Source organism: Branchiostoma floridae, chromosome 3, assembly GCF_000003815.2.
Source record: "Branchiostoma floridae strain S238N-H82 chromosome 3, Bfl_VNyyK, whole genome shotgun sequence".
Lineage (NCBI taxonomy): Eukaryota > Metazoa > Chordata > Leptocardii > Amphioxiformes > Branchiostomatidae > Branchiostoma > Branchiostoma floridae.
In genome coordinates, this window is record NC_049981.1 from 13,815,278 (window position 1) to 13,840,351 (window position 25,074).

The 25,074-nt window shown below is 39.5% G+C and overlaps 1 protein-coding gene across 2 annotated transcripts; it reads right to left on the reverse strand.

The window, feature by feature from the left end:
• Positions 1-384: 384 nt before the first annotated feature.
• LOC118411572 lies at positions 385-25,074 on the reverse strand. Of its 2 annotated transcripts, none has more exons than XM_035813941.1 (14): positions 24,852-25,074; positions 23,912-24,123; positions 23,169-23,380; positions 22,704-22,802; positions 21,993-22,104; positions 18,227-18,360; positions 17,365-17,448; positions 16,554-16,683; positions 16,068-16,156; positions 14,611-14,752; positions 6,342-6,539; positions 5,032-5,185; positions 4,460-4,526; positions 385-3,596 (listed from the first exon to the last, which is right to left on the reverse strand). In XM_035813941.1, the coding sequence occupies exons 2-14, from the start codon at positions 24,096-24,098 to the stop codon at positions 3,495-3,497; spliced, it is 1,710 nt and encodes a 569-aa protein (XP_035669834.1). In that variant the 5' UTR covers positions 24,099-24,123; positions 24,852-25,074; the 3' UTR covers positions 385-3,494. The 2 variants fall into 2 exon arrangements, with proteins under 2 accessions (XP_035669834.1, XP_035669833.1); XM_035813940.1 differs by having other exon boundaries at positions 17,317-17,448.

Sequence of the window (25,074 nt, forward strand, 5' to 3'; positions counted from 1 at the left end):
CGTATTATCTGATTTAGACAGCCTGAAATGAGCTTCTTACAACAGAACAACAACATCGATGCGTGGTTTAGGGTGTTGTCCTACAAAGAGATTTGCAGGATAGGGGAGGATTGCACAGTTCGCCGCTACTTTAGCCTAGCTTTAACGCAAGTTAATGCGACAGAACAATATAATTGTAGAAATTATCTAGTGTGAACGTCGTGTAATTGTTCCCAACGTGGGAGATCTAACACAACACATTTCGTATGACCTGGATAGCTGGGGCAAGCATATTGTGGCCACACATATTCCTGTTGGTATCAAAATAGATATATAAGCTGAAAACTGGTTGTTTGATAGCCACATGAAAAATTTCTCATAATATATAAGACTTGACACATACGGTAGCTTGTGTGAGTGTTTTTATTCAAAGCAGTCAGTGTCAAGTGTTTTGATATGTAGCTGTACTGCAGAGACTGATTTAGAGAGATATATTAATCTATGTCACAGAATACACTGATTTCTACGACTGTGCGGTAGTCATGATTTTGATTCACAACACTTCATTTTCAAGACAAATGGGCTTAAGTAATCATCTTTTGTTACTGAGAAAGTTTCCAGCCCTTTAAAACAATAATATGTTGTACAATCTATGTTGCTACTGCTATATCTAGCTAGGATCTTTTGACGCCAATCAAACTCGTATTTATCATACTTTCCATACACACCATTGAATATAAGATGAAGAGAGTCGCAATTACACATTTACAGTAAACCCAAAATGTGAAAAAATATGTACATACTCTATCAAGCTATATTACACACATATGCATTCAATTCAATGCCAATGTGGTATATTTACACTTAAATATTACACTACATAAAAGACCAACATGAAAAGTTTTTTAAAACTTCAATAATCACTTGACCTACAGTCTACAAAACTGTTCATGTGATCATTTGCTGTTTGCTAATATGCAAATTTGAATTAAGTCTCTCAATTCAAATGCAGTGCGTAATATTTGCTAATTGTACATAGTTTTAATAATAAGTGATAAGCAATATTCAATTATCAATATCTAATTGCTCTAAATCCATGGCATAGTTATACATAATTACACTAGGTACTTGCATAGGTCTTTAACTAATTAAGCACACAGAAAGTACAAAAATAAACCTTTGAAAAATTTTCTACTGTACAATAAGCTCAACAGTCGTAAAATCTAAATGAATATTTACCATCATGTTTTACCAGCCTTTTTTAAAATCAAAACAGTTATCTTTTCATATTCTTTCCAATAATAGGCCAGTGTATGAACTGTTAAAATATTCAAAATATAAATTTATGCTTAAAAATCTCAAGGTACATAGAGGAACTGCATAGTACACATGTGTAATGCAGCAAACAATATTCCTGAGTATGACTATGACTTAGTATGAGGGGGATACAAGCTTAGACACATTTGGGACGGCATCCTTCTTACAGCAGCGCCATCCAGTGGCAAGAAGTAACTCCAGGCATCTCTGCCTTTAGGAAGGTAACAGAAGGGCTACCAAAAATTGCATTAGGTAAGTTTACTTTGGTTAGATATCAACTGTTAGACCTAATTATTTATCATGCTGATGAAATTATCTATGAAAATGCTTCTGAGGGTTTCAAATAGACCAGTGGTAGATAAAGGTAATCTCATATATTGTCAGAGACAAAACATCAAATTTAAATCAGCAAAATTCAATTTCCTTGTAAACCTTTTTATCAACATTTGGTATTGCACAAGACAGCAATTTCAAAATTATCAATTTGAAAATAGCATTATAGAAATTTCATTTTATGGAACCCCTAATGTTAAATGGGGATCGTTAATACAAAATTGGAATAGGGTTTGATTAATGTATCAACATTTAGCATTCAAAATACTAATAAAACCATGGCAATATAATAAATATAGTGTCTGTGAAAAAGATATCCCCCAAACACAGACAAAATAAACAAAAAAATAATAATACACTGCACAAAAGGGTAATTTCAATTGAACTACAAGACCATATCATGTCCAGGATTTAAAGATACATGGAAAACACTGGTATGATAGAGTTTCCAACATCAGAGGGGTGGGAATATGAGGTAATACAATGACTAGCAGCTGACAAGAGACAAAGGAGATAAAATGATGGACCACATCAGCAAATGTTTAAAAGGAATGCTACAACAACAACAACAACAACTAACATGTGGCAACAGTGAAGATGATGATGGAACATTCAAGGACTAAGCTTCATGAGTTGTAACAAGCAATCTCATTAAGGTTCACAGCAGCTATGGTTCAACATTTTGCAAGCATGTGCGTATACGTTTTTCATCAGCTTCTATGTTGTCTTTCAGTGGATGCAATTATACTATATATCATGATTGTCTTTTATTGTCTGTTTAATGGTCCGTTATTCTCTGGTCCTCCATCAAGAAAGTCTCAGATGTTAAAGCTATGCATGATAAAGAACCCAGCACACATACACATATCAAGGAGAGAAGTATGACCTGGTGTGCTTGGCTTAAAATGTGAGCTGCCACCAATTGCATTGCAAGACTACTGGCTATTATAAACAGCACACTGGTAAGAAGATGACTCCATTAATTTTTACTTGGCAGTAGCCGGAGTCAATAATCATTGTAGCTAAAATAAATGCATTCAGTTTACAGTCTACATTCCCTTACTAAAGCCTAGCTTTCCTGAGTTAGTTAAAAGATATGTCTAATTGGATTACTTGAAAAAAAGTATTCCTTTAAATGCCTTGGGTGCAGATTATAAAAAGGCTTGGGTATCCTTGGAAGACAAAAAACAAATCCCTAAGCTACCTTAAGCATTTTTTTTCAGTAAAGATGCCTTCCTTGTTATGAAAACTTTCATTAGCCATATGGTAGAAGACACATCATGATCAGTGATAAAAGTGATTGAAGTGACTTAAAACAGTACAGCTGATGAAAAGGTAGGTAATAAAGGTAGTCCCATAGCCTTTTTGAAGTGTAGGAACTAGGGCTGTGTCTATAACATGATATTGGATCCCTCTCCTCACACAACATTTTGATTGGGTACCCGTTTTTATACCTGGGTGAGGTGAAGAATGTTAAGTGCCTTTCCCGAGGAGACATCATCTAGCCAGAAATGCCGGGAACCCATTGAAACCTCTTGAAATTATGTCCACATGGCCACTCAGCCCTTCAATGCCACAATAAGTTGATAAATACTATAAAAAAATGTTCCAATGGCCCGGTGCGTGGTGAGCTTACCTAGATGCCTGCAGTATAGATGGCAGATTTGCTCAACAAGCTCTGTCATACCAAATTCTTTTCTGCTTTACTAAGCACTTCAAATTCATGGGGAAGGGTATAGCCACCACAAGCCCCCTGCTGTATTCTCTATATGTTGTCCTTAGGATCCCTCTCCAATTTTTTACCCTTATATGATACTTATCATAATATGTTGGCCTGTCCTCATGATGTAATCAACAAGAGCTAACTAGATTGTGAGGTTGTCGAGAGCTTCGGTGAACTTTAGGACGTCCGGCATGGTCTTCAATCCCATCTTTGTTGTCAGCATGGTGTAGAAAAACTCAGGAGCCTGCATGGGCAGATAACGTCACACTTTACTCTGACTTGTGCCTCAAAATGACAGTATTTCAGCGGAGACTTACACAACAACAAATACAAGCTTTTCAGGTAATTTTCTAAACCTAGGATTTAAAGAACAAAAGAAAGGTGAACAATTTGTGCTTATCATTCTCTAAATGGATTAAAAGTTTGTAAGCAAGGAATTTAGGTCACAGGTAAGTTAAGACATCTGGATTACATGCAGAAGCAGTAACTGTGTGTATAAAGGAAGAGATTAACAACAACATACAGTTTTTTAACATTGTATGAAAAATTTAGAATTTTGAGTTTTTATTACAATAGGTAAAATTTATATGCAGACCTCTAGCACAGGTTTGGGGGCTTGAAAAGATAGTTCAAAATAATCAATTTCTGACTCATTCTGTACAATGATTGATTGGCAGCTGACCCTAATCTGCACCTGTCGGGTTGACAAGAGGTAAGTATCCTGACTGATGATTGGACAGGTGTTGAAGACTTATGCTCCAAGCAGAGGTTAGACTCCAGCTATTTTTTTATGTCTTTTTAGCATTTTTGCTGGGCTTTCTGTCTTGTCATCAGGCTTTCTTTTTATCCACCAACTAAACGTTTAGCTGTTGGCTAGAAGCGAAAATTCTGAAGCTCCAACAAAAATGCCAAGTACAAAGGTGTAAAAAAAACAGCTGGAGATTTACCTTGCCTCTGCTTGGGGTGGATTAATGTTGCTGCATGAACACATCAAATCATAACCTCTTTTCAATTCATAAACTGATCAAGTTTTTTTGTTGTAAAAGATGTATATAGTCAGGGTCATAATGAAAGCCTCAATACACAAAAATATTGCTTTCACTGTACCTCACTTCTTACACCTTGAAGTCTTCTCAGGAGTTTGCCATCATACTCAGAAAACTCACTCTTGAAGCTGAAACAACATCAGGGATGTCTGAGAAAGTGACACCTTTTCCAAAACATTACACTTGTGTTTATTTGACACATCTTACCATGCACTTCAAGATCTTACTGATAGATGGCTCTGCTGCACACTACTCTGCAACTAGCATTATCATATTTATCTAACACTTTGCTTTCTAATAATGTATTTCATAGCAAACATTGCCATTCTTTACGTCATGCAACTATTTACTGTCCTGACTTTTTAAAAGATTTTCTTGTCTTACGTTTTATGTTGTATGATTATTGTTTATGTTGATTGTCACAGGGCTCCATTGGAAATCAGTATGCTGACTGAAGGGACTACCCTATAAGATCAATAAATAAATAAATAAATAAATCCCTATTTACCTGTTTCTCCAAAATACACAATGCATGTATGGGCTAATGTTCGGGGATGCAAAGTAGTTCAGATAAATGTATTGTTATATTGCGCAAATTAGGCAATAGTGTAAGCAGGAAAGTCTAATTAGTACCTTCCCAAGTCATTTTTCTCCAGCCATTTTGCCACGTCTTCCTGAGTCCACGTTAGAAACTCTGCCTCCCTGTCCAGGGGGTGTGATGACATCATGGCTGCAGGTACGGGGGCGCCTGCTCCAACCTCTGCTGCCTCCCTGGCAACTACAACATCTGAACAAGAATAAACATGTCAGGAATGAGCTATGGGGTCTTGGCTATGTAATACGTAGGTACAAAAAATGTACGTTATGGCCACTGGTACATTTGTATAAGCTCCCACTCAACCTTCTGCTGCCAGTACTGGCCTTAAAATTCAAATATTCTCCAAATCAATAAGCTATGGGGTCTTGGCTGTGCAAACTCAAAACCTATATTGTATAACAATTAGCTTACATATCCAAACAAGAGTCTGATTAAAATGCACAAGTCTTTTAGAGTGACAATGACCATGGCATTGCTACATGCTAGCCTTGACCATAATTTTCTAAGACTCAGCTATGCATAGTCATAAATTTGTTAACCATCAGAATATTGCAAAATTACTCTTGACTGGCACATGTACCTATAGCATCATCAGGCATGACTTCTCTAGCAGGCCAATGCACCAATTCCTGAATACCCTCCCTGTTCCTCTGATGGCTCTTGATTACCAGTGGTTGAAAATTGGCTCTATTAACGGACCCTGTCTCCATAGTAAACTGATCGGCACAAAAATGTAGCCAGGCTGGGGATTTGTTCAAATTAGGTTTTGCTGAGCACAAATTATGTTAGTAATGATTTCTAGGGTTACTGGTGTGCATTGCATGTTAATTGTAACAGTGCAGATACACAGAGGAGATACACAGTGGGCATCTTTTTTGTCTGTCTTGTTGTTCTTAGACGATACAACCTATTCCATTCTGTGTAACTGAGTCTAGCAATATTTTTCCCAATTTAATTGTAAAATTACTACAATTCTCAAATTCTTTGATTAAATGCATTTTCTTTATGGATGAACTGATGAATCTTCTGCCAAATTCTTCTGTCAGAAATATCATAACAACATTTCTGTTAGCATTACAGTAGTGTGATACTGTCATTATGATACAGACTCAGTCACACATTTATACCTCTAATAGTTAAGAGAGGAACATAACATTGACATATATTAATATAATGATTATATAATGGATAATAAATATTCAATTAGCATGCATAGGCAACATAATCACTACAGAAATGGTCAAAATGATACTGACCCTGGCCATTAGAATTAATTGGCGGTTCGTACATGTTTGTACAACGTAATATCAAAAATATTAAGACCCAACATTGAAGGATTCCTCACCTGTCTGCGTGTCTTCCCTCCCGCGCACCCCCAGCTCCTTGATAAGTTTCGCCATGGCAGAGTCAAATGCCTGTTTCCCGCTGAAATCGATGTACAGTTTGGCTCCCAGGATCATCCCTAACCAGCCGTCAGGCTTGTAGTGGGACTCCATCATCAAGGGCACGATGTCCTTACGTAACTGGAATGTGTACTCAGCCTCTACAAAAAGGAAAATGATAACAGTAAATCATAAATTCAATTCTTTTATACCCTCTTTCTCCTAGAGGCCGTGGCCACTGAGGGTGAGATCGACAACAAATTTCATACATAATATGCTGTGCGCAACACTAATGACATACGTAATGTTTCTTGCTCAGAATAGGTGTGTATGCATGGCATGATCCAAACATATTCCAGACACACACCACTTGATCGCATGCTTAACGCATTTCCAATAAATACCAATTGCAAGCGTAGTCAAAATCTTATTTTCTGTTGTAGTTTTTTAAGGAATAGGTCTACATTATATGCTCAACACATACATTTATGCACATTTGGTAGCACTTACATGTAGCTTCATTATTTGAGTCATCCATACGTATACGGTAAATCATCCATACCTGTCAGATTAGCCTGGTATCCTACTCTCCAAGCAGAGGTTAGGCTCTGGCTGTTTTTTTTACCTTTTTTTAATCACTTTTATCAGGCTTTCTATCTTTCTTGATTTCTCGCGGCTAATAACAATGACTAAAAAAACATCAAGAAACAGCAAGAGCCTAGAAAAAAATAACCTCTGCTTGGAGAGTATGGTATCTTTTTCTTTTTTTTACTTAATGGTCACCACCTACAAGACCTTAAGGCCACTCAAGGTTACGGGTTACATTGTAACTGTGACAAGGCAGCCAGATTCGAACTCGAGACCTCTCGGTCCCGAGACAAACATGCTGCAGCTGAGCCACACGGTATCCCCCTTTTTTGTTTCTTTCACATACTGTAAATGCAGAAACTTTTGTGGTGGTTTAATGTTTGCTGTGTTTACGGTGGCCGCTTCACCGCGAACTTAAAATCACCGCGAACATTTTTCCATTGCAGTAAGAGACCACAGAGCATGGTGCTACCACGAACTTAAAACCACCAGGAAAAGTCCTTTTTCCCAAAACCGTGAAATCAAATTCCCGCGATCTTAAATGCATAAATTCCCATGAAGCACAACACACCAGTTCCATGCAATATGAACAAGCTGTAAAAGACATGTAGGACTGCAAGGTTTGATCCACTCATACCAGGACCCATGGATACTCATTTGATAAGTGTGGTGGCTTTTTTGATGTGTTTTAAAACACAGGGCCTCTGGCTTTACATCCCATCTGAGCGGATACTCTACACTGAAGCAAAATTGCCCATTTTTCAGCTGTTGTCAACTGAAGAAATAGGTGCCTTTCCCAGGGACATACAAAATAAATTGGGGTCTGCTAAGGATTCAAATCTAGAACCTCTAAGTTCTATATGTGCAAAGCATTAACACCCTTAAAAGACAAGACCAAAATTCTGTGACTCTTTGCAAAAATAGCTGACACAAAGAATGTACGCACATCACATCCAAGGCAACACCAGCATATCATGCCCAGGGGGTAACTAAAACCAGTGGTCCATTACCATAACTGCTGGTGGGGAACTTCCTCAGACTAATTCATTACAACAATATTGAATTCCAGCAACTGCGTCACAATTCTATCAACAGGGAAAAACATAGCGATCAATATTCAGGCATGAAACGCACATGCTTGTTTTCCTGGGTTAACGTTCCACTTGGTGTTGATGGGAAAATACATATTCATTATAGATCTGAAATGGGTATCCACGCAGGTATAATGAAATAACTTCTGTACTTGAATCACAGTCAGCGATGAAGATGTCACAAAGTAAGATGCTGCTACTGTTTGTCCTGATCTCCAACCATCTATTGATACTTTTTGTGCCAGTATCATCTCAACTGTGTCCAGACAGCTGTTTTACTGACTTTCTTGGAGTCAGCAGACGAGTCCTGAAATGTGACTGCCCCGACAAAAATGGGGAGGGGTCACCCTGCAGCTGGGAAGGACAAGGAGGGACGTACAGCTTTCCCGTGTGTCTGGACGCTGTACCAACAGGCTTCAACAAGAACACGAGGTCGATCTTGATCACCGCTGTCCGCAACGGGAGGGGTCACCCTGCAGCTGGGAAGGACAAGGAGGGACGTACAGCGTTCTCTTCCTAGAGATCACTAAGACAGGCTTCAACAAGAACACGAGGTCGATCTTGATCACCGCTGTCCGCAACCCTACCCTCCTGGAACGGTCTTTCCCAAACATTTCATCCATCCGAGTTCTCTTCCTAGAGATCACTAAGACAAACATTTCAACAATACAGCCGGGAGCTTTTCGAGGCCTGTCATATGTGATTAAGATAATCATTTACCTACAAGCCAATCGCATCACCAGTCTTGGTATGTGAAAGAGATTTTTACCTAGTTATTGTGTTTATGTTGATGGATGTGCTGCCCCTACGGCTGGTGAGGCTATAGGACCGGTGAGGTGAAATTGTGTTTGGTGGTTTTACTTTCAGTGTGTCTGTGCGCTTGCTTTCATGTTTGTGTTCATGTCTGTTGCTTTTTGAGAGACAGCGGGGAGAATATACTTTTAGTTAGATTCAGCAAGAAATTCACAACAATGATAAAAATTAGATATGCAAAATATAAACGCAATATTTTTTCAATGACAAGACCATGAGAAGAAACACAAATTGAAGCTAGTAGTTACAAGCATGCTGTGGTTCACAAGGTCAGGGTTTGATCATGACCAACCAACCTACTACTGTTTTGCACAAAAATGATCATGCTGCTGGTTGGGATAGGATTACCATGTTTCAGGAAAGCCACATCTTTAATTTACATGTAGCAACTCATCACTATCATGGATAAGTTGCAGGTAAGCCAAAGTACGGGAATAAGTTAATAAAGCTCCTGACAGTATCAGACTCTGTGGATAGCTACCTGCTTCTTAAAATTAGCCTGAATAGCAAGCCATGTTACTCTGTGTCAGATGTAAAGATGCTCATTCTAGTACGATTGGAGAAACTTATATCATTGAATTAACCTGAATGGTTTAAATGTGTCAACATGCTGTTAAAAAGAATTATCAATCAGAAAACCACTTTCAGATTACTTTCCCTGTTGGCAACAAATTGCATATTATTATTTATATGTTGGTACAAGTAAATTATTACAAAATACTTTGTCTGAATGAGTGCATACTGGAAATCTGAAGAAATGACAATTATAAAGTTACCAAAGACAGCAAACAAAATGTCAAGGACTAGCACAGAAGACAAGAAACACAATAGTGTTCAGAAATGCAGCAGCTGCATCCTCTGAGAGGCTGGATGGTCCCCATCTAGCTTTGAGAACAACCAAGTTTCAGTTTTATCAACCTCTATATACTTTTCGTAAATTATTTGGGAAAGATTTTTGTTCACGCAAAAAAAGTTAAAAGATTGGAACTTTTCATGTGGAATGAAACCCATCAACTGTAGATTAGTCATGAAAGTAACTGATATTGTCGGAAACAGAATACTATTACAATGATTATCGGTATAATCAAGCCAATAATTAATAACAAAAAATCCTAAGTTAACACAATTTTCACGGTGCCTGAAGCATAGCTACAGGACACACAGAATGCATGAACGGTAAGTCTGGGTCTACAGGCCTACACTACACAATCATGCCCATTCATACTTCTACAAAAATCTGCACCACACCATGCATAATAAGTGGAAGATTTTTCAGACTAATTCATGACTGGCCCTGCATTAAACATTTGGCAACTGCGTCATAGTAACCAATAGTGATATGCATGAAAATGCAATTGTTTGGGGGTGAGCTCCAATATAATGAAATGACATTTGAGCAAACTCCTCAAGTACATGTATAGGCAGGGATCAAGATGCTTCTGAACAAGACACTGCTTTTTCTTCTGGCTTCCAAACCTCTGTTCTTAGCACTAGTTGCATCTCAAATGCCTCAATGGTGTCCCGACAGCTGTTCTCCTAAAATTTCTGGAACGACTGATAGACTCATCTCTTGCAGCTGCCCTGGTGAAGGTTGGAAGGGGTCCCCTTGCAGTTGGGTCGGGCATGGAGGACTGTACAGTTTCCCTGCATGTCTCGATGCCATACCAAAGTTTTTTGATGGTCTTGTGCGTTCGATTTCAATCACATCCCTCCGTTCCACGACACTTCCCGAATCGTCTTTGAAATTTCGGAACGTTTCGTCCCTCGTCTTCCTGTACATAACCAAGTCAAATGTTTCAACGCTACAACCGAGGGCTTTTCGAGGCCTGTCAGATGTGAGAAAACTTCATCTTTCTGACAATTGCATCTCCAGTCTAGGTACGTTTAATATATGTGATTTTATTGTGAATTGAAAATGTGCAAGTACAATGGTTGACTGACGTACTTATTGAGGTTTCCTCATTCTTCATTTTGAGTGGCCTACATTGGAATCATATGTAAGTTCTTAAGTCTCCTTCTTGGCATCTTGCGCTATTTTAGACGAACTTGGCCCATTTTTGTTGTTATTGTAACAGTTGTTCTTAAGGGTTCTGTTATTTTTTTCCATTAATGACTTACCGTAATAGTTGTTCATTAGATGTTAGCCAGGGTGTTCAAAGTCTGCCTCATACCTTTGAAATGATACACAAGGCTGCAAGTTTCTTCTTTTATTTCATAAACATGAACACGTTTGCCATGAGTATCTATAGTGAAACAACATGACTGTCACAGTCATTTACTGCATATGCCGGACACTGAGCTAATTGGTCTGTCCTGAACTGGTAAAAATTTGGTTGAATACAAATTGCTGTGATTAAACTTTGCATCTTTGAACCTGTATTTGTTAGTAAGGAAAAAAGCAAATGAATTTGAACCAGTGAGTCTACAATTAGCTCACATGCAGAAAAACAAATGACACCCTAGGCCTTGTGCAAGGTATGAAAATTGATCAGCAGATGAGTTTGCAAGCTTTAATGACATTTTCAGCAGTAGCACGCCAAGTGTTCTCTCGGTCATTGTTAGATTTTTAAGCAATCAGCTTCATGTTCATGGAGCCTGGTTCATGGGTCACTAGGTCCTGTCCAATTTGGGGTACATTTTCTGGAGAAAAATATACACTTTCTGTCATATCCCGGTTCAATTCCTGACATTCCAGTCAGGTTAATGGTGCCGGAAGGAGAGAGATGTGCTCAATCTTCTAACACTATGCCCTTATAGACACAGTGGTTTAAGGGACTACACGATATTTATCGAGGGGAGAGGGCCATGTCAATTTTTTTGAGGTGGGGGTGGAGGGCCATGTTAATTTTTTTTTAGAAGGGGGGGGGGGGGGGTCATGTTAATTTTTTTAAAGAATTGTTTATACCATAATTGTATGTTTTGATATCTTTGAAAAATATTGAATGTGTCCAGTAAAATGCGTCCACTAAAATGCGTCAATGCTGCGGACAGCTATTGTTCTTGATTGCATTCCAACATACATGTATGTATCCAATGGTATCGGCAAAATCCCCCATATCTATTCAGGTAAACATACCTGATCGCGGAGTGGACCAAAAATGGCAAAGGTTTTGCTCAGAAACAAAGCAACGTTTGGGCAGTAAGCAGTATACATCTGTGTCTCTGCAACCCCTGGATGCAGACGACACAATTGAGAAGCTACGTTGCTGTAGGAAGAAAACTGTTGGCCCTTGCAAGAATCAACTCCCAATAGTTTGATCAGACTTCCAACGCACTACCACCCCCCCATAAATATCGTACGGTCCCTAACAACGAATTTTCCTACAGCCTAGAAAAGGCAATAGGGCTACCTTTTCCAATACGGAATTATTCCCATAAATTCACCTCACCATCTTATTGATAACATGAATCCATACGTGTAGAATGAATATACTGTGTCATGTATTTGTATATCATATCAAGCTACTGACTTTGCCTATCATCATTATTAATTAGTGATCACTATCATAATCATCCACAGAAGCGGACACCTTTGTTGGTCTGGAGTCCCTAACACACCTGTTCCTCGATAAGAATTCCATTGCTGCCATATCCCAGCATGCCTTTCGTGGGCTGCCACTCCTCAAGGTGGTACAGTTGTCCCACAACTGCCTGAGGTTCCTGCCTGTGGACGCCATTCTGGAGCTGAAAGCGTTCACCCTTGTCAACCTAGCAGCCAATCACATCGCTACAATCAACAGCAGCGTCCTACGTCTGCGTCACTTTCGCCTAGTGGTGACAGACAACAGGCTGAGATGTGACGAGAGTCTGACATGGTTCATCTGCAACCTACAAGCACACAAACTGGAATTTATTCTGTCTCAACACTCGCTGAGCTGTACATCCCCTGCTCACCTCCATGGTACTCTTCTCACAACCATGGGGAAGGATGTGAGTCAGACCAGCACCTACAGGTCACTACAGGGGACTGGATCTGTACAATGTGAAGAACTATCTGTCATGACAGCCAAGATGAGTTCAGCAGGTCTTGAAACAGTCAATATGTACAACGAGACTGTTCCCACAGAACACTACTACACAGAAGAGATGTCATACACAATCAATATGGCAGTCTCTGAGCATACAACAGTGATGGACCACATTGTTTTTCTGGGGGAAAACCCAACCATCAATGAGCATGAGAGAACAACACAGCTGCTTCTCATGGTGTGCGCTGTTGTTGTGCCCCTCCTTCTTGTGTTGGCATCAGGATTTGTCAACTTCTTCTGTGGTGGCAAGTGTCTAGACCCTAACAACATACCAGTGGGAACATCTGAAGAAAATCCAGCATCCTCCAAAGCAGACGGAAGCCATCACATTGAGCCATATGCAGTTGTTTACGATGACTCAGTTGAGCTGCACACACCTGTCACATCATCGGCCACAGGCAGACCAGGCAACCCTCCGACATCAGAAGACGACTATGCCATCCAGCCGTATGCCGTGAGCTACATGGATGTGTCAGGGAAAGGGGTAAATGGCAAACTTCCACCATATGCAACGACAACATTAGCTCCTGACCAGACATCAGAAGACAACGATGACATTCAGCCATACGCTGTGACCTACATGGATGTTTCAGGAAAAGGGAAAAATGGCAAGCTTCCGCCATATGCAACAACAACATTAGCTCGTGACCACACAACTGAAGACAGGGACACCATACAACCTCATACAGTGACCTGCATTGGTAGCCCCGGGCAAAACAATACCAGCAAGATCCATCCATATGCATCAATCTACCCTGACTCCCTACAAGTGGCAAGAAATCGTTCCATGACTATGGAAAACATCACCAACGAACAGGAAACAAATGTAAAACAACCAGTTGCCCACTCAATGGCCCTGTCACTGCCAACAGATGTTGCAATTGAGCTGAAATATGAGAAAGGCCATCTATTTACAACAGTTGGAAGGGGTCCCTACGGAGTGGAGGATAGAAAGGAGATGAGTGCTAGTGGACTGTTGTATAACACTGCTACAGAAGATAACAGCACAGCTCACATTTTGTAAAACCCAGTACATGGACAACCTGAGAGTAAGGATAGCATATCTCATGTCCTGTACAACCCAGCACATGGACAACATTGGTGCCAGACTTTGCATGATTCATGTATGATTATTTCATCTTAAGGTACATGTAGCTGCCAAATTCACAAGAATGCAATTCTCATCCCTTAACACCATGGCATTGTAGCCTTTTCTCATAAATTATCCAAATAAGGTACCATTTGCATAATTAACGTCTATCAATATTTCTCTCTTTATCAAATACATATGTCATATGTTTGAGTATCCTATTATGAAATGCAGTGGATTCATAAACTGTCCTTTGCAAATTAGTTGTGGGTTTACAAATGTATAGCCCTTCATTATGGAAGATATTTCCTGATAAAAAGTCATGACAATCTGTCAACCCCTTCCAGAGTTATTCCCCTCTAAAGGGATGATGCAACTGCGCACGCGCAAACTGTAGAATTCCGGAAATTTTCGCGAATAAAAAAAAAGATGTACAATGTACATATAGTGTTAGGCTAGCCCCTTAGGCGACGCCAAAAATCTGTTCATAGTTTATCCTATCAACAAACTAATAAGTTCCTCTAAGTCCTGAAAAAATTGACAGTGCACAATCTAAGAAAAAAATGTGAGCCACGATAAGAACATAATGATTCGTAAAATCAGAAGTATCTGCCGTACTGACCGGTTCTACAGTTGGGGCTCTCCTTGTACATGTGTGACATGGCCATGAGAACCACAGCTGAGTTCTCCACTGCCTCAGCCATGGCCTGTAGAGTGGACCCTCCCATCTGTTCCAGATCCATCCACACCTTGAAACCTGCAGCCTACAGGGCAGGAAACAAATGGAACTTTTAAATTAGCTCTGTTAACTATACTTCTGCTGTCAGTCAGTCTGTACATCTGCAGACTACCACACATAAACTGCACCAAAAGAAAAAAAGAAATTTGCTACGTTTACCACTGTTATTAGTGTTAGGCGCCCTTTCCACTAGTTGGCACTCACTGAGCTACCACTGAGTGACAATATTGGTTGTGAACAGTGATTTTCTAATTGGAAAATGGTGTATAATGTCAGAGTATGACTTTAACAGATAAAATATGTATAATGATTCATTCTTTATCTGAAAAAAATTGTTGAGTGGCCTGGGAAATGTTTGGTTACTTAGCAGGTGTAGCCTATAGTACTAAGGGGAATTTATATCATATATATTTGGAACATGCCATATACATCTGCCACCCTGGATAAATGTGTCTAAACTTTCTAAAGATATCTCCAATGTAACATTCTCAGTATAATGTACTCCTATCTAAACTGTGTAATCTTTAACCAGGGGTGATGCACTAGAGATCTCTCAAAAAACACACTTAGTTTTTCAGATTGTACATAAATATCAATGGTGGTTATACATGTGGTCATCTACAAATATTATTCTCATGATTTAGAAGTAATGACTGTCCTGGTTATCCAGAAAATATAGAAGTATCAATATCAACAATATGAATTCTGACAATACTAGATGTGAGTGGAACATATAGATTTAAACAGTTAAATCCTAGTAAGAGTGATTATAATATCAAACAATCTAATTCATAGTACGATGTAGCAACTGTCTTTTGAGACATATATGATTTATTAATATGAATGTGAACAGCACAATACACACAATGCATGTTGAACTAGTTGTAAAAGTACAGTATATATGCACATTTTCTGCATTTTCTTTGTTGTTATGTAATAGAACAAATATGTGCTGCAACACATGAATCCAGCTAATAATATAAAAGATATGATGCACTATTGTTAACATCAAACTTTAAGCATGACTTTGATTATTCAACAAAAGCTAAATCACCATCATAACTATAGCTTGAGACATATCACTAAATAAATATAAGACTGTTTAATTCCTGAATAATCAGTTAGTACTTATAGTATGAAAAATCAATACAATTCTGAGTAATAGTACAAAGTTATAATATCTACATATCACAACAATTGCATTAAGATACAACATATAGCAACTTCTATTTAGTGATACTTTACAATGGTAGGAAACAAAATTCTACTCTACAAGAGACTATTTGTAGTATGGGTGAGATATTGTCTATAGTCTTAACATACAAGTTCATGATTAGTACCTGTAGTTTCTTCTTGATGCTGATGAGAATTTTCTGGTGGTCCCATTGGTAACTGATCATGACATGTGGCAGTTGACGATCTTTGGATTCTGAGAGGGGGGAAATAATGTTGAGTCAACCCTAGGCCTGTCTCAGTGTCTGTTCAATCAAGAGAAGAAAATATTGCTTGGAAAGCTCTATCATACAGTAGACACATAGTGGAACACTTTTCTATTGCGACTGAAGGATACACAATGCAAAACCCAATGGAACTACTGAGTCACAATAGACATGTGACCACAATAGATACGCAGGATTTTTTAGGATTGAGTAATAGGGGAAATAATCCAAGGGACCACCATAAAGTCCACAACATATGGCCAGGTGGTCCTCATGCAGAGGTGGTCAATATTACAGCTTTGACTGTATAATCTTTATTATTGTGGTGGAATGTATCATTAAAATCACGTAAGAAAGCAGATTTCTGAAGTGCATTCTGGGTCTTACTTTTAGCAGCAGTCTTTGGTCTCTCTTCTCCCGTTTTCCTGATGACCCATAATGCACCGAGAGCAGCAGATTTGAGGGACTCGTTGGTACTGGTCTCTAATCTCTCCAGACTGGGCACCAGCTCTGGCTCCTGGGGTACAGGGAGGAAGGAAGGAATAGATGGATGAATGAATAACGGATGGATGGATGGATAAATGAATGAATGAATGGATGATTGAATGGATGGATAAATGAATGAGTGAATAAATGAATGAATGAATGGATGATCGAATGGATGGATAAATGAATGAGTGAATAAATGAATGAATGGATGATTGAATGGATGGATAAATGAATGAATGAATGAGTGAATGAATGAATGGATGATTGAATGGATGGATAACTGAATGAGTGAATAAATGAATCAATCAATGAATGGATGGGTAAAAGTATGAATGAATAAATGAACAAATGGATGGATGGATGGATGGATGGATGGGTGGATGGATGGATGGATGAATTAATGGATGGATGATTGAATACGTGGATAAATGAATGGATGAATGGATGGGTGAAAGTATGAATGAACAAATGAAAGAATGGATGGATGGCTGGATAGATAGATAGATAGATGAACAAATGAAGCTTTGATGGGCCATCTCATTGAGTGCTTAGGGGTATTCTCTTCTTTAAGTTCTTAAGCCAAGTTTGCACAAAGAAAGCCTCAGACACAACAATGCTCATATCACTGGCACGACTGAAGAAAATGTGTGTAATGTCTTACCGCCTTTATTTTCTCCCTGACATCATCATCAAACGCAAGCGTCCACACCGTATTTGCTGCTTCAACTTTCTGCAAGTCGCTTCCTGTCTCAAACACCTTTACCAGCAGGGGTAGGGCGCCCTTGTCTACGATCTGAAAAGCATTTGAACTAAATCAGTTAGACATAGACCAGAGAGAATCATGGGACAAAGCAATATGCAAATGACATCATAGGACTGAGCAATATACAAAAATAAGATCAAATCTACCTACTTGATCTCCTAATGTGATTGATGTTACCAATGCAAAACAAGTGACATTAAAAGTTGTTTTTGTTAAAATGACATGATATGTGGCCTTTAGTAGGTATTGAAGTCAAATCTATTTCAATCTGTATGTTTGCTTGTATCCATACACTAATAAATCAACCTCAGATTCAAAGACATATTTATGCTACTGGTAATCATATCAAACAAGTAGTCACATTCAAACACATTTTCTACTGTAGATGGTCTTGTTGTCTGAGGCTCCAGACTGCAGTTTCATCAGCCCAGCTTTCACCTTCAGCTGTACAACTCTTAACCTGGAATCCAGTCTACTGCTGGCTCGGCCTACCGTAGTTAGTGCAGGCTTTGTACGGGGCCAGGGAAGCTCCCAGCCGCCGGGGTAATCGGCCACACCCGGTAGGATTTTCACGCGGTTAGACTTTAGCCCAGTGGGATAATTATCCGGCCAGCAGTTAACCCCCCCTGAGCAAAGTCTAACCGCATGAAAATCCTACCGGGTGTGAATGATTATCCCGGCGGCGGAGACCTACTCTGGCCCCGTAGAGAGCCTGCAATAACTACAGTAGGCCGTTCCAGAAGTAGACTGGATTCCAGGTTATACAACTGTTAGTCTTCACAAAAGGAATAAATCACATGGCTCTCACCTTTTTCTTGTTGTTCTCACTCACTGCTAACTTTGCCAGCCCCTCACACAGCTCGGCTATACCAAACCCACGTGCTCTCCTGTTGGCTGCTCCAAGGGCTCTTTCGAGCATTTTAACCAGAAAATCAATTGCACCTGAAAATACAAAATTTACTGTAATTCTTATCTATGGGGGCATAATTAGAAGAGGAATGGAGTTTTAACTTCATGGTTGAAACAATTTTGCTGTACAGATCTGCAATAATGCACATTTGTGGAGATAGAGAGATCACTGCAAGAGTAAAACTGCCTCAAACATTCTTACTGCTGTTAGTGGATTTTTTTAAAATTTCATTATGCTACATGCAATTTCAAAATGCCTAAACTTAATTTTGTCTACATTTTATGCACTGTTGCACTGACTAGACAAACATATCATTCATGAAGTCAGAAGTTTCCAAAGTGTATTTTGAAAGAATTGTTGAAATTCTTTGCACTGATCAGCAAAATTGTGGAACAGAAGAACAGAGTGACCTGATTAACATTCTACGTCAGCAGATTGAGGGTATGAGTAGGCATGGGCTATCTCAGCATGGTGAAGGTTAAAACCACCTGTGAACAGGCCTGGGCTACCTCAGCATGGTGAAGGTTAAAACCACCTGTGAACAGGCATGGGCTATCTCAGCATGGTGAAGGTTAAAACCACCTGTGAACAGGCCTGGGCTACCTCAGCATGGTGAAGGTTAAAACCACCTGTGAACAGGCCTGGGCTATCTCAGCATGGTGAAGGTTAAAACCACCTGTGAACAGGCATGGGCTATCTCAGCATGGTGAAGGTTAAAACCACCTGTGAACAGGCCTGGGCTACCTCAGCATGGTGAAGGTTAAAACCACCTGTGAACAGGCCTGGGCTATCTCAGCATGGTGAAGGTTAAAACCACCTGTGAACAGGCCTGGGCTATCTCAGCATGGTGAAGTTAAAACCACCTGTGAACAGGCTTGGGCTACTTCAGCATGGTGAAGGTTAAAACCACCTGTGAACAGGCCTGGGCTATCTCAGCATGGTGAAGTTAAAACCACCTGTGAACAGGCCTGGGCTACTTCAGCATGGTGAAGGTTAAAACCACCTGTGAACAGGCCTGGGCTATCTAAGCATGGTGAAGTTAAAACCACCTGTGAACAGGCCAGGCTATCTCAGCATGGTGAAGGTTAAAACCACCTGTGAACAGGCCTGGGCTATCTCAGCATGGTGAAGGTTAAAACCACCTGTGGACAGGCCTGAGCTATCTCAGCATGGTGAAGGTTAAAACCACCTGTGAACAGGCCTGAGCTATCTCAGCATGGTGAAGGTTAAAACCACCTGTGGACAGGCCTGGGCTACCTCAGCATGGTGAAGGTTAAAACCACCTGTGGACAGGCCTGGGCTATCTAAGCATGGTGAAGTTAAAACCACCTGTGAACAGGCCTGGGCTACCTCAGCATGGTGAAGTTTAAAACACCTGTGAATAGGCCTGGGCTATCTCAGCATGGTGAAGGTTAAAACCACCTGTGAACAGGCCTGGGCTACTCTTATGTCCCAAATAAACATACCCCCCGGAATAAACATACCCCCCGGACAAATCTTCAAAATCTAATAAACGTACCCCCCGGAATAAACATACCCCCCGGAAAATTACCACATTGACATGTAAACTGTGACCATGCGGGTATGCCTAAACACCGCAAACGAGTGCAAACGAGCGCAAACTAGCACAAACGGGTCTATTATGCAGTATTCATGAGACAATGGCCTTGTTTGACGCTCTAGATACACTGTCTGTGCAATGATAAATTAAAAAACACGGCAAATTATAAGTTTTTATCTGTTTTTTTAGTTATTCCGCTTGTTTCAAGTTCGAAGGGATTTCTGGCCACCATCTTGGATCATCCGCATTAGGGGTCTGGATGGAGAAATTGTCGGTATCTTATTTACTTAGAAAGTACCTTCATGGCTTGGAGCAGGCGCTTTTGACAGCTAAAAAATGTCAAAAATCCACGGCGGCACGATTCCAATGCCCATCACTCGTCTACGCGTACGGCTAACACTCGCTTTCACGGGGGGCTGGAGCCGGGCATTTAGAGCGTCAAACAAGGCCATTGCCCCGTGGATACTGCATAATAGACCCGTTTGCGGTCGTTTGCGCTCGTTTGCACTCGTTTGCGGTGTTTAGGCATACCGTGACCATGCTACTTCTGTCCAAAGAAAAGAAGATGATAAGCAAGTAGGTTCTTTTTATTTATTATGCCTAAGAACCATATCAGTTAGTTGTGTAAATAATGAGCTGAAGAACTATAGATATCTTGTTCAAATTATAACATTTTCTCCATTTTGTATAAAAGGTATATAAAAAGATATTTTTTTCTTGATGATGTTGATAAATTTGACATAGGTTCCCCACTATGACCATTAACTGTGGGTCAACGGTGCTTTCAAATTGAACAAGTGAAAATTTGCATGATACATGCATTTTCTACTTGGAACTTGAAGCAAGTAATCAATGAAAATTGTTGTATAAAGTTATTACTTATGTTATAATTACTGGCATATCATTACCATTAGATAGCTGCTAGTACTTAATCATATTTTAAGTAAAACATATTAACACCCCCAAAACGAACAAAAAAGGGTTTTGTTTATAAACTCCTGTTCAATAGTATCGAAAACCAGCAACTTCCTTGCAAAAAAGTGAAAAACAAAGTTTTTGTGAGAACTCGTCTGTAAAAGTAGCTTATCATTTAGGATGCAGATACACATGTTACAAATTACAAATTTTGAGGCTAGAAACTGCTAAATTTAGAAAATCTTACGGCTATCTTTTTTTAAATCAACACTTTAAAAATATAAATGGCCTTTTGTGTGCAATTTTAACCCAAATATGATATTTTTCAAGCTTTTACGGTATCATTTTAAAGATCGGAATGTTAATACAAATCGGGTGCTAGTTTTACTGTCACAACGTGCGATATGGCGGCCATGTTTGGATTGGTTCGGGTGAAGTTTCCAGCTCTTTTTACCGACGAATTCCTGCCGTTTTGGAGAATTCGCGGCCTCAAAACTCATATCACAAGGGAAGCGAAGTTACAGTTGTTGTTTTTACGTCCATTATTTCTTATGTGAAAGAATTTTTCTTCCGACTCGCTGCCGATAGCGCATGGAACCACACGGCCGAAATGACATGTTTTGTGGTCAATGTTATTTTACTTTACGATGTAAACAGAGACTTTAAAAGTTGTTTATAAAAAAATTGTGACTCAAAACGTCAGTGTGGCGTCTTATTCTCTCAAAATAATAACATTTACTTTGTTGCGTCATAGCGAGATCGACCGATATGTTACGAGTACCGCGTAAATGTTTACCGGGTCATAGCGTGAATTATCCGCGCCGCTAATCGACCGAAAATGGTGAATTTTGAGCAAAAATACCGCAGAAATATGGTTAGAGAAACGAAAATTTTCATTATTTCAGGGGTCCCTGGTCCAATTTTTAGAAAAAATAATAAACGTACCGTCCAAAATAAGAACGTACCGGGTGGATTTTGCGGCTGAAAAAAATAAACGTCCCGGTACGTTTATTTGGAACCTAAGAGTATCTCAGCATGGTAAAGGTTAAAACCACCTGTGAACAGGCCTGGGCTACCTCAGCATGGTGAAGGTTAAAAATGTGAATAAGGCTGGCTACCTCAGCAGAAAGAGGGTTAAATTACAACTGCCTGTGAACAGGTCTGGACTACATTAAGCATAATTCTGACCTGTGTCCTCTGCTAACAGATCGCTCTGCTCTTCATCAATAATCTTTGCCAGGGTCATCATGCTCACAGACTTGACGAAGGCATCTGAACAAGTCATGTACGGCAGTAACACCTGAACAAACAAATAACAAGGAAAACATCATCTTATTCCATCTCAAGTCATCTTAGAAACGTTTCAATACTTGTGTACAAAAATATATCATTAAAATCGTGAGTAACAGACTAGTAACAGTAACTAGTAGGACAGGTAGTTACCTTTAGATTTTTGTAACACATATGTAAACAAAGCATTTGGTAGATGATATGATATTTTTTACACCAGTCACAAACCAAAACCTTGCTCCATGTAATGAATATTCAGATTAAAACTGCCTGTAATTTATGGATATCTTATTGCCATGGGAAACATCAATCATATAATCAAGCGTACCTGTCACATTTCTGAACCCATCAAGTTTCCATTAACAGACCTGTGACATTGTCCATGTGTGTCCTCTACTTAATGTACTGGTAAAAGTATTATGGAAAATTGCAGTGGGGCAGGGGGGCAGGAAAGTTATTCTTCACTCATGAAGAGGTGAACTATAAGGTAGGAAGTGGCTTAATGATACAGACACTGTAGTTGGATGACCACCCCTCAGTGACTTTTCAAATGGAATACCCCAAGAGGCTACAAAAGGGGTTATAGAAGAAGCTGATTACAATACTGACCTCTACTGCATTTCCCTCCTGGTAGTACTGTCTTGTTTCTGGGCACTTTGTCATGTTGTTCAGGATACTGATAGATGATTTCACCAGATGTAACACATTCTTCACGAAAAAAGATAAATAATTGTGGAAAAATGTTCTCTTTTTTCTTTCATTACTGACAACAAGGACAAATCTATTTGTTATTGGCTGGAGTTACACAGTCAAAAGTTTCCGTAAGTCCAGTTTCCCAGTGTTGGATCTCCACAATGACTTTTATCAATTTGAAACAAGATCACCTTTCTTGGTTTTTGTAAAAGATCTGATTCAAATGGACATTATAATATGGTTATAAATACTCAAACACTAACAGTGATTTATGATGAGGACTATGCTCTATCTATAGTTTATACTTACTACAAATTTTGTCAAATTTCCTTTTTATGCAGCACATTCTCGACGTGAAAGAAACATGTTGAGTACCCACACCTTGCTCTTAAGGTTTTCCCTGAATGGTTCATGCCCAGCATTTGCCAGTAATAGTCGAACGATTCCAGCTTCGCCAAGCTTACGACAGAGCAGCCTGCTGGCGTCGCTGAAGTTCCAGGTCGTGTTGTAGGTGTAGTACGCGGCATACCACGTAACGTTGTCCTTAAACAGGCCCTGGTTACCCAGGGAGGTCATCATCTTTACAAACAATTCTGAAACAAATATAAACATTCTTTTAATACAAGAGTTGGAAGACTCATGTCTTGTTTAAATTGTGATTTAACAATCATACAAATAAGGTTTTGACCAACATGACATGTGTCTATCAATCACTTCCTAAATCACTCTAACAACATATGGAAAATTTGAAAAAATTCCAACAGACCAAAATGATACCTCCCGGATCCCCTGTAGCCTCTTCCACTGACCCTAATAAATTGACCTTCAATGTCTTAATTACCTAGTATCTTCTGCTATGTCATTTATCATCAATGTTTGACAGAAAGACTAAAGGAGCTAAGGAAGCTTGCAATGAACAGGATGAAGTTGAAGAAAGACTAATTACACTAATTTACAGTTACACTTACAGAGTGTCCAGACCACTACAGCAGCAGAACATAGTGGACTAATGATTATATTTGACAGTTTTCTGACCCATTCACATCAAGCCTGGTTTGAGCAGGAGCTAGACCAAATTAAAGTAAAGTAAGTAATTCACATCCAGATGATAATTGGATCACTACCTGCAGCTCCCTGATTGGCCAGGTAATCAGCGATGGCCCTCTTGGTCACTCTTTCCTTGTGCTTCTTCTGCCAGTACAGCTCACCAATAGCCTGCACGGCCTTCTTGGATTCCTCATTGTTGTACTCTTCCTTAGCCCGCAGGATCTCCAACTGCTGATCAATTTTTTCAGCGTATCCTGTCATCATGGATTCTTGTGTCCTCTAGAAGTTTCTGCAAGTGAGGTCAGATATACATAATGTAATTAAATAATATAAGAAATAAGAACGTAGGAGAGACAACAAGGTGGCAAGGTCACTCTTTACTAGTACATGTAATTAAAATATCTAAAGGTTCTGTGTTCAAATCTCTAGCAGGCCCCCGTGTTGTGCCCTTGCAAAAGGCACAAATACCTAACTGGATTTCGTCATTTCAATTGACTCAGGACATTAAGCAAGAGAAGTGGCCACACCTAGCACCTTGAGCATGTTAGAGACCTCGTAACAGTAAAAAAAAGGAAGGGTCCACCGTGGTGTAAGACTTTTCAGTCTACGAGTGAAAAGGTGATAGTTTCCTATTTTGTTGATACATAAAATTTGCTCTAAATTTTAAGCTGAAGACCCCCTGCCGACATGTATAGTGAGTGCTATAAATGAGTATAATGATAGGGTCTGCCTAAACATCACAAATGCTGTGGCCAATAACTCCTCTGCCGGCTAAACTCCTTCCCATTTGCCACAGCAAGATCTGCTTGGAGATTAACCCCCCTCCCTTCTTTAAACTTTCATTCCAGCACTCCAAAGATGTCATATGTTCTCTATTTTCTGTTTCCCCATGCTGCCCTTGTCTTAATAAATTGTCTCCTTTTCACTTGCCCCATAATTCCATAAAAGTGCCTGTGGATATTTCCTAATTCTTGGTTTTCAACATTTTTGTGGCTCAAAATATGACATCGCACCTACCTTACATATCTTGTCTCTTTCGCATCTCCTGAGTTTGGTTCAAAGCTGTAACTGTCTCTATGTGTCACTGATGTCTTGGTTATTCATGGCAAATCACATCTTTTATCCAAATGTTTCAGAAAAACGTGAAAACAACCTGACAAACGTTAGCTTCTTGGAGAAGCGATCTTCGCTAGTCGACTATCCCGCAAATATTGTCTACTGCCGACAAACGTAACCCTCT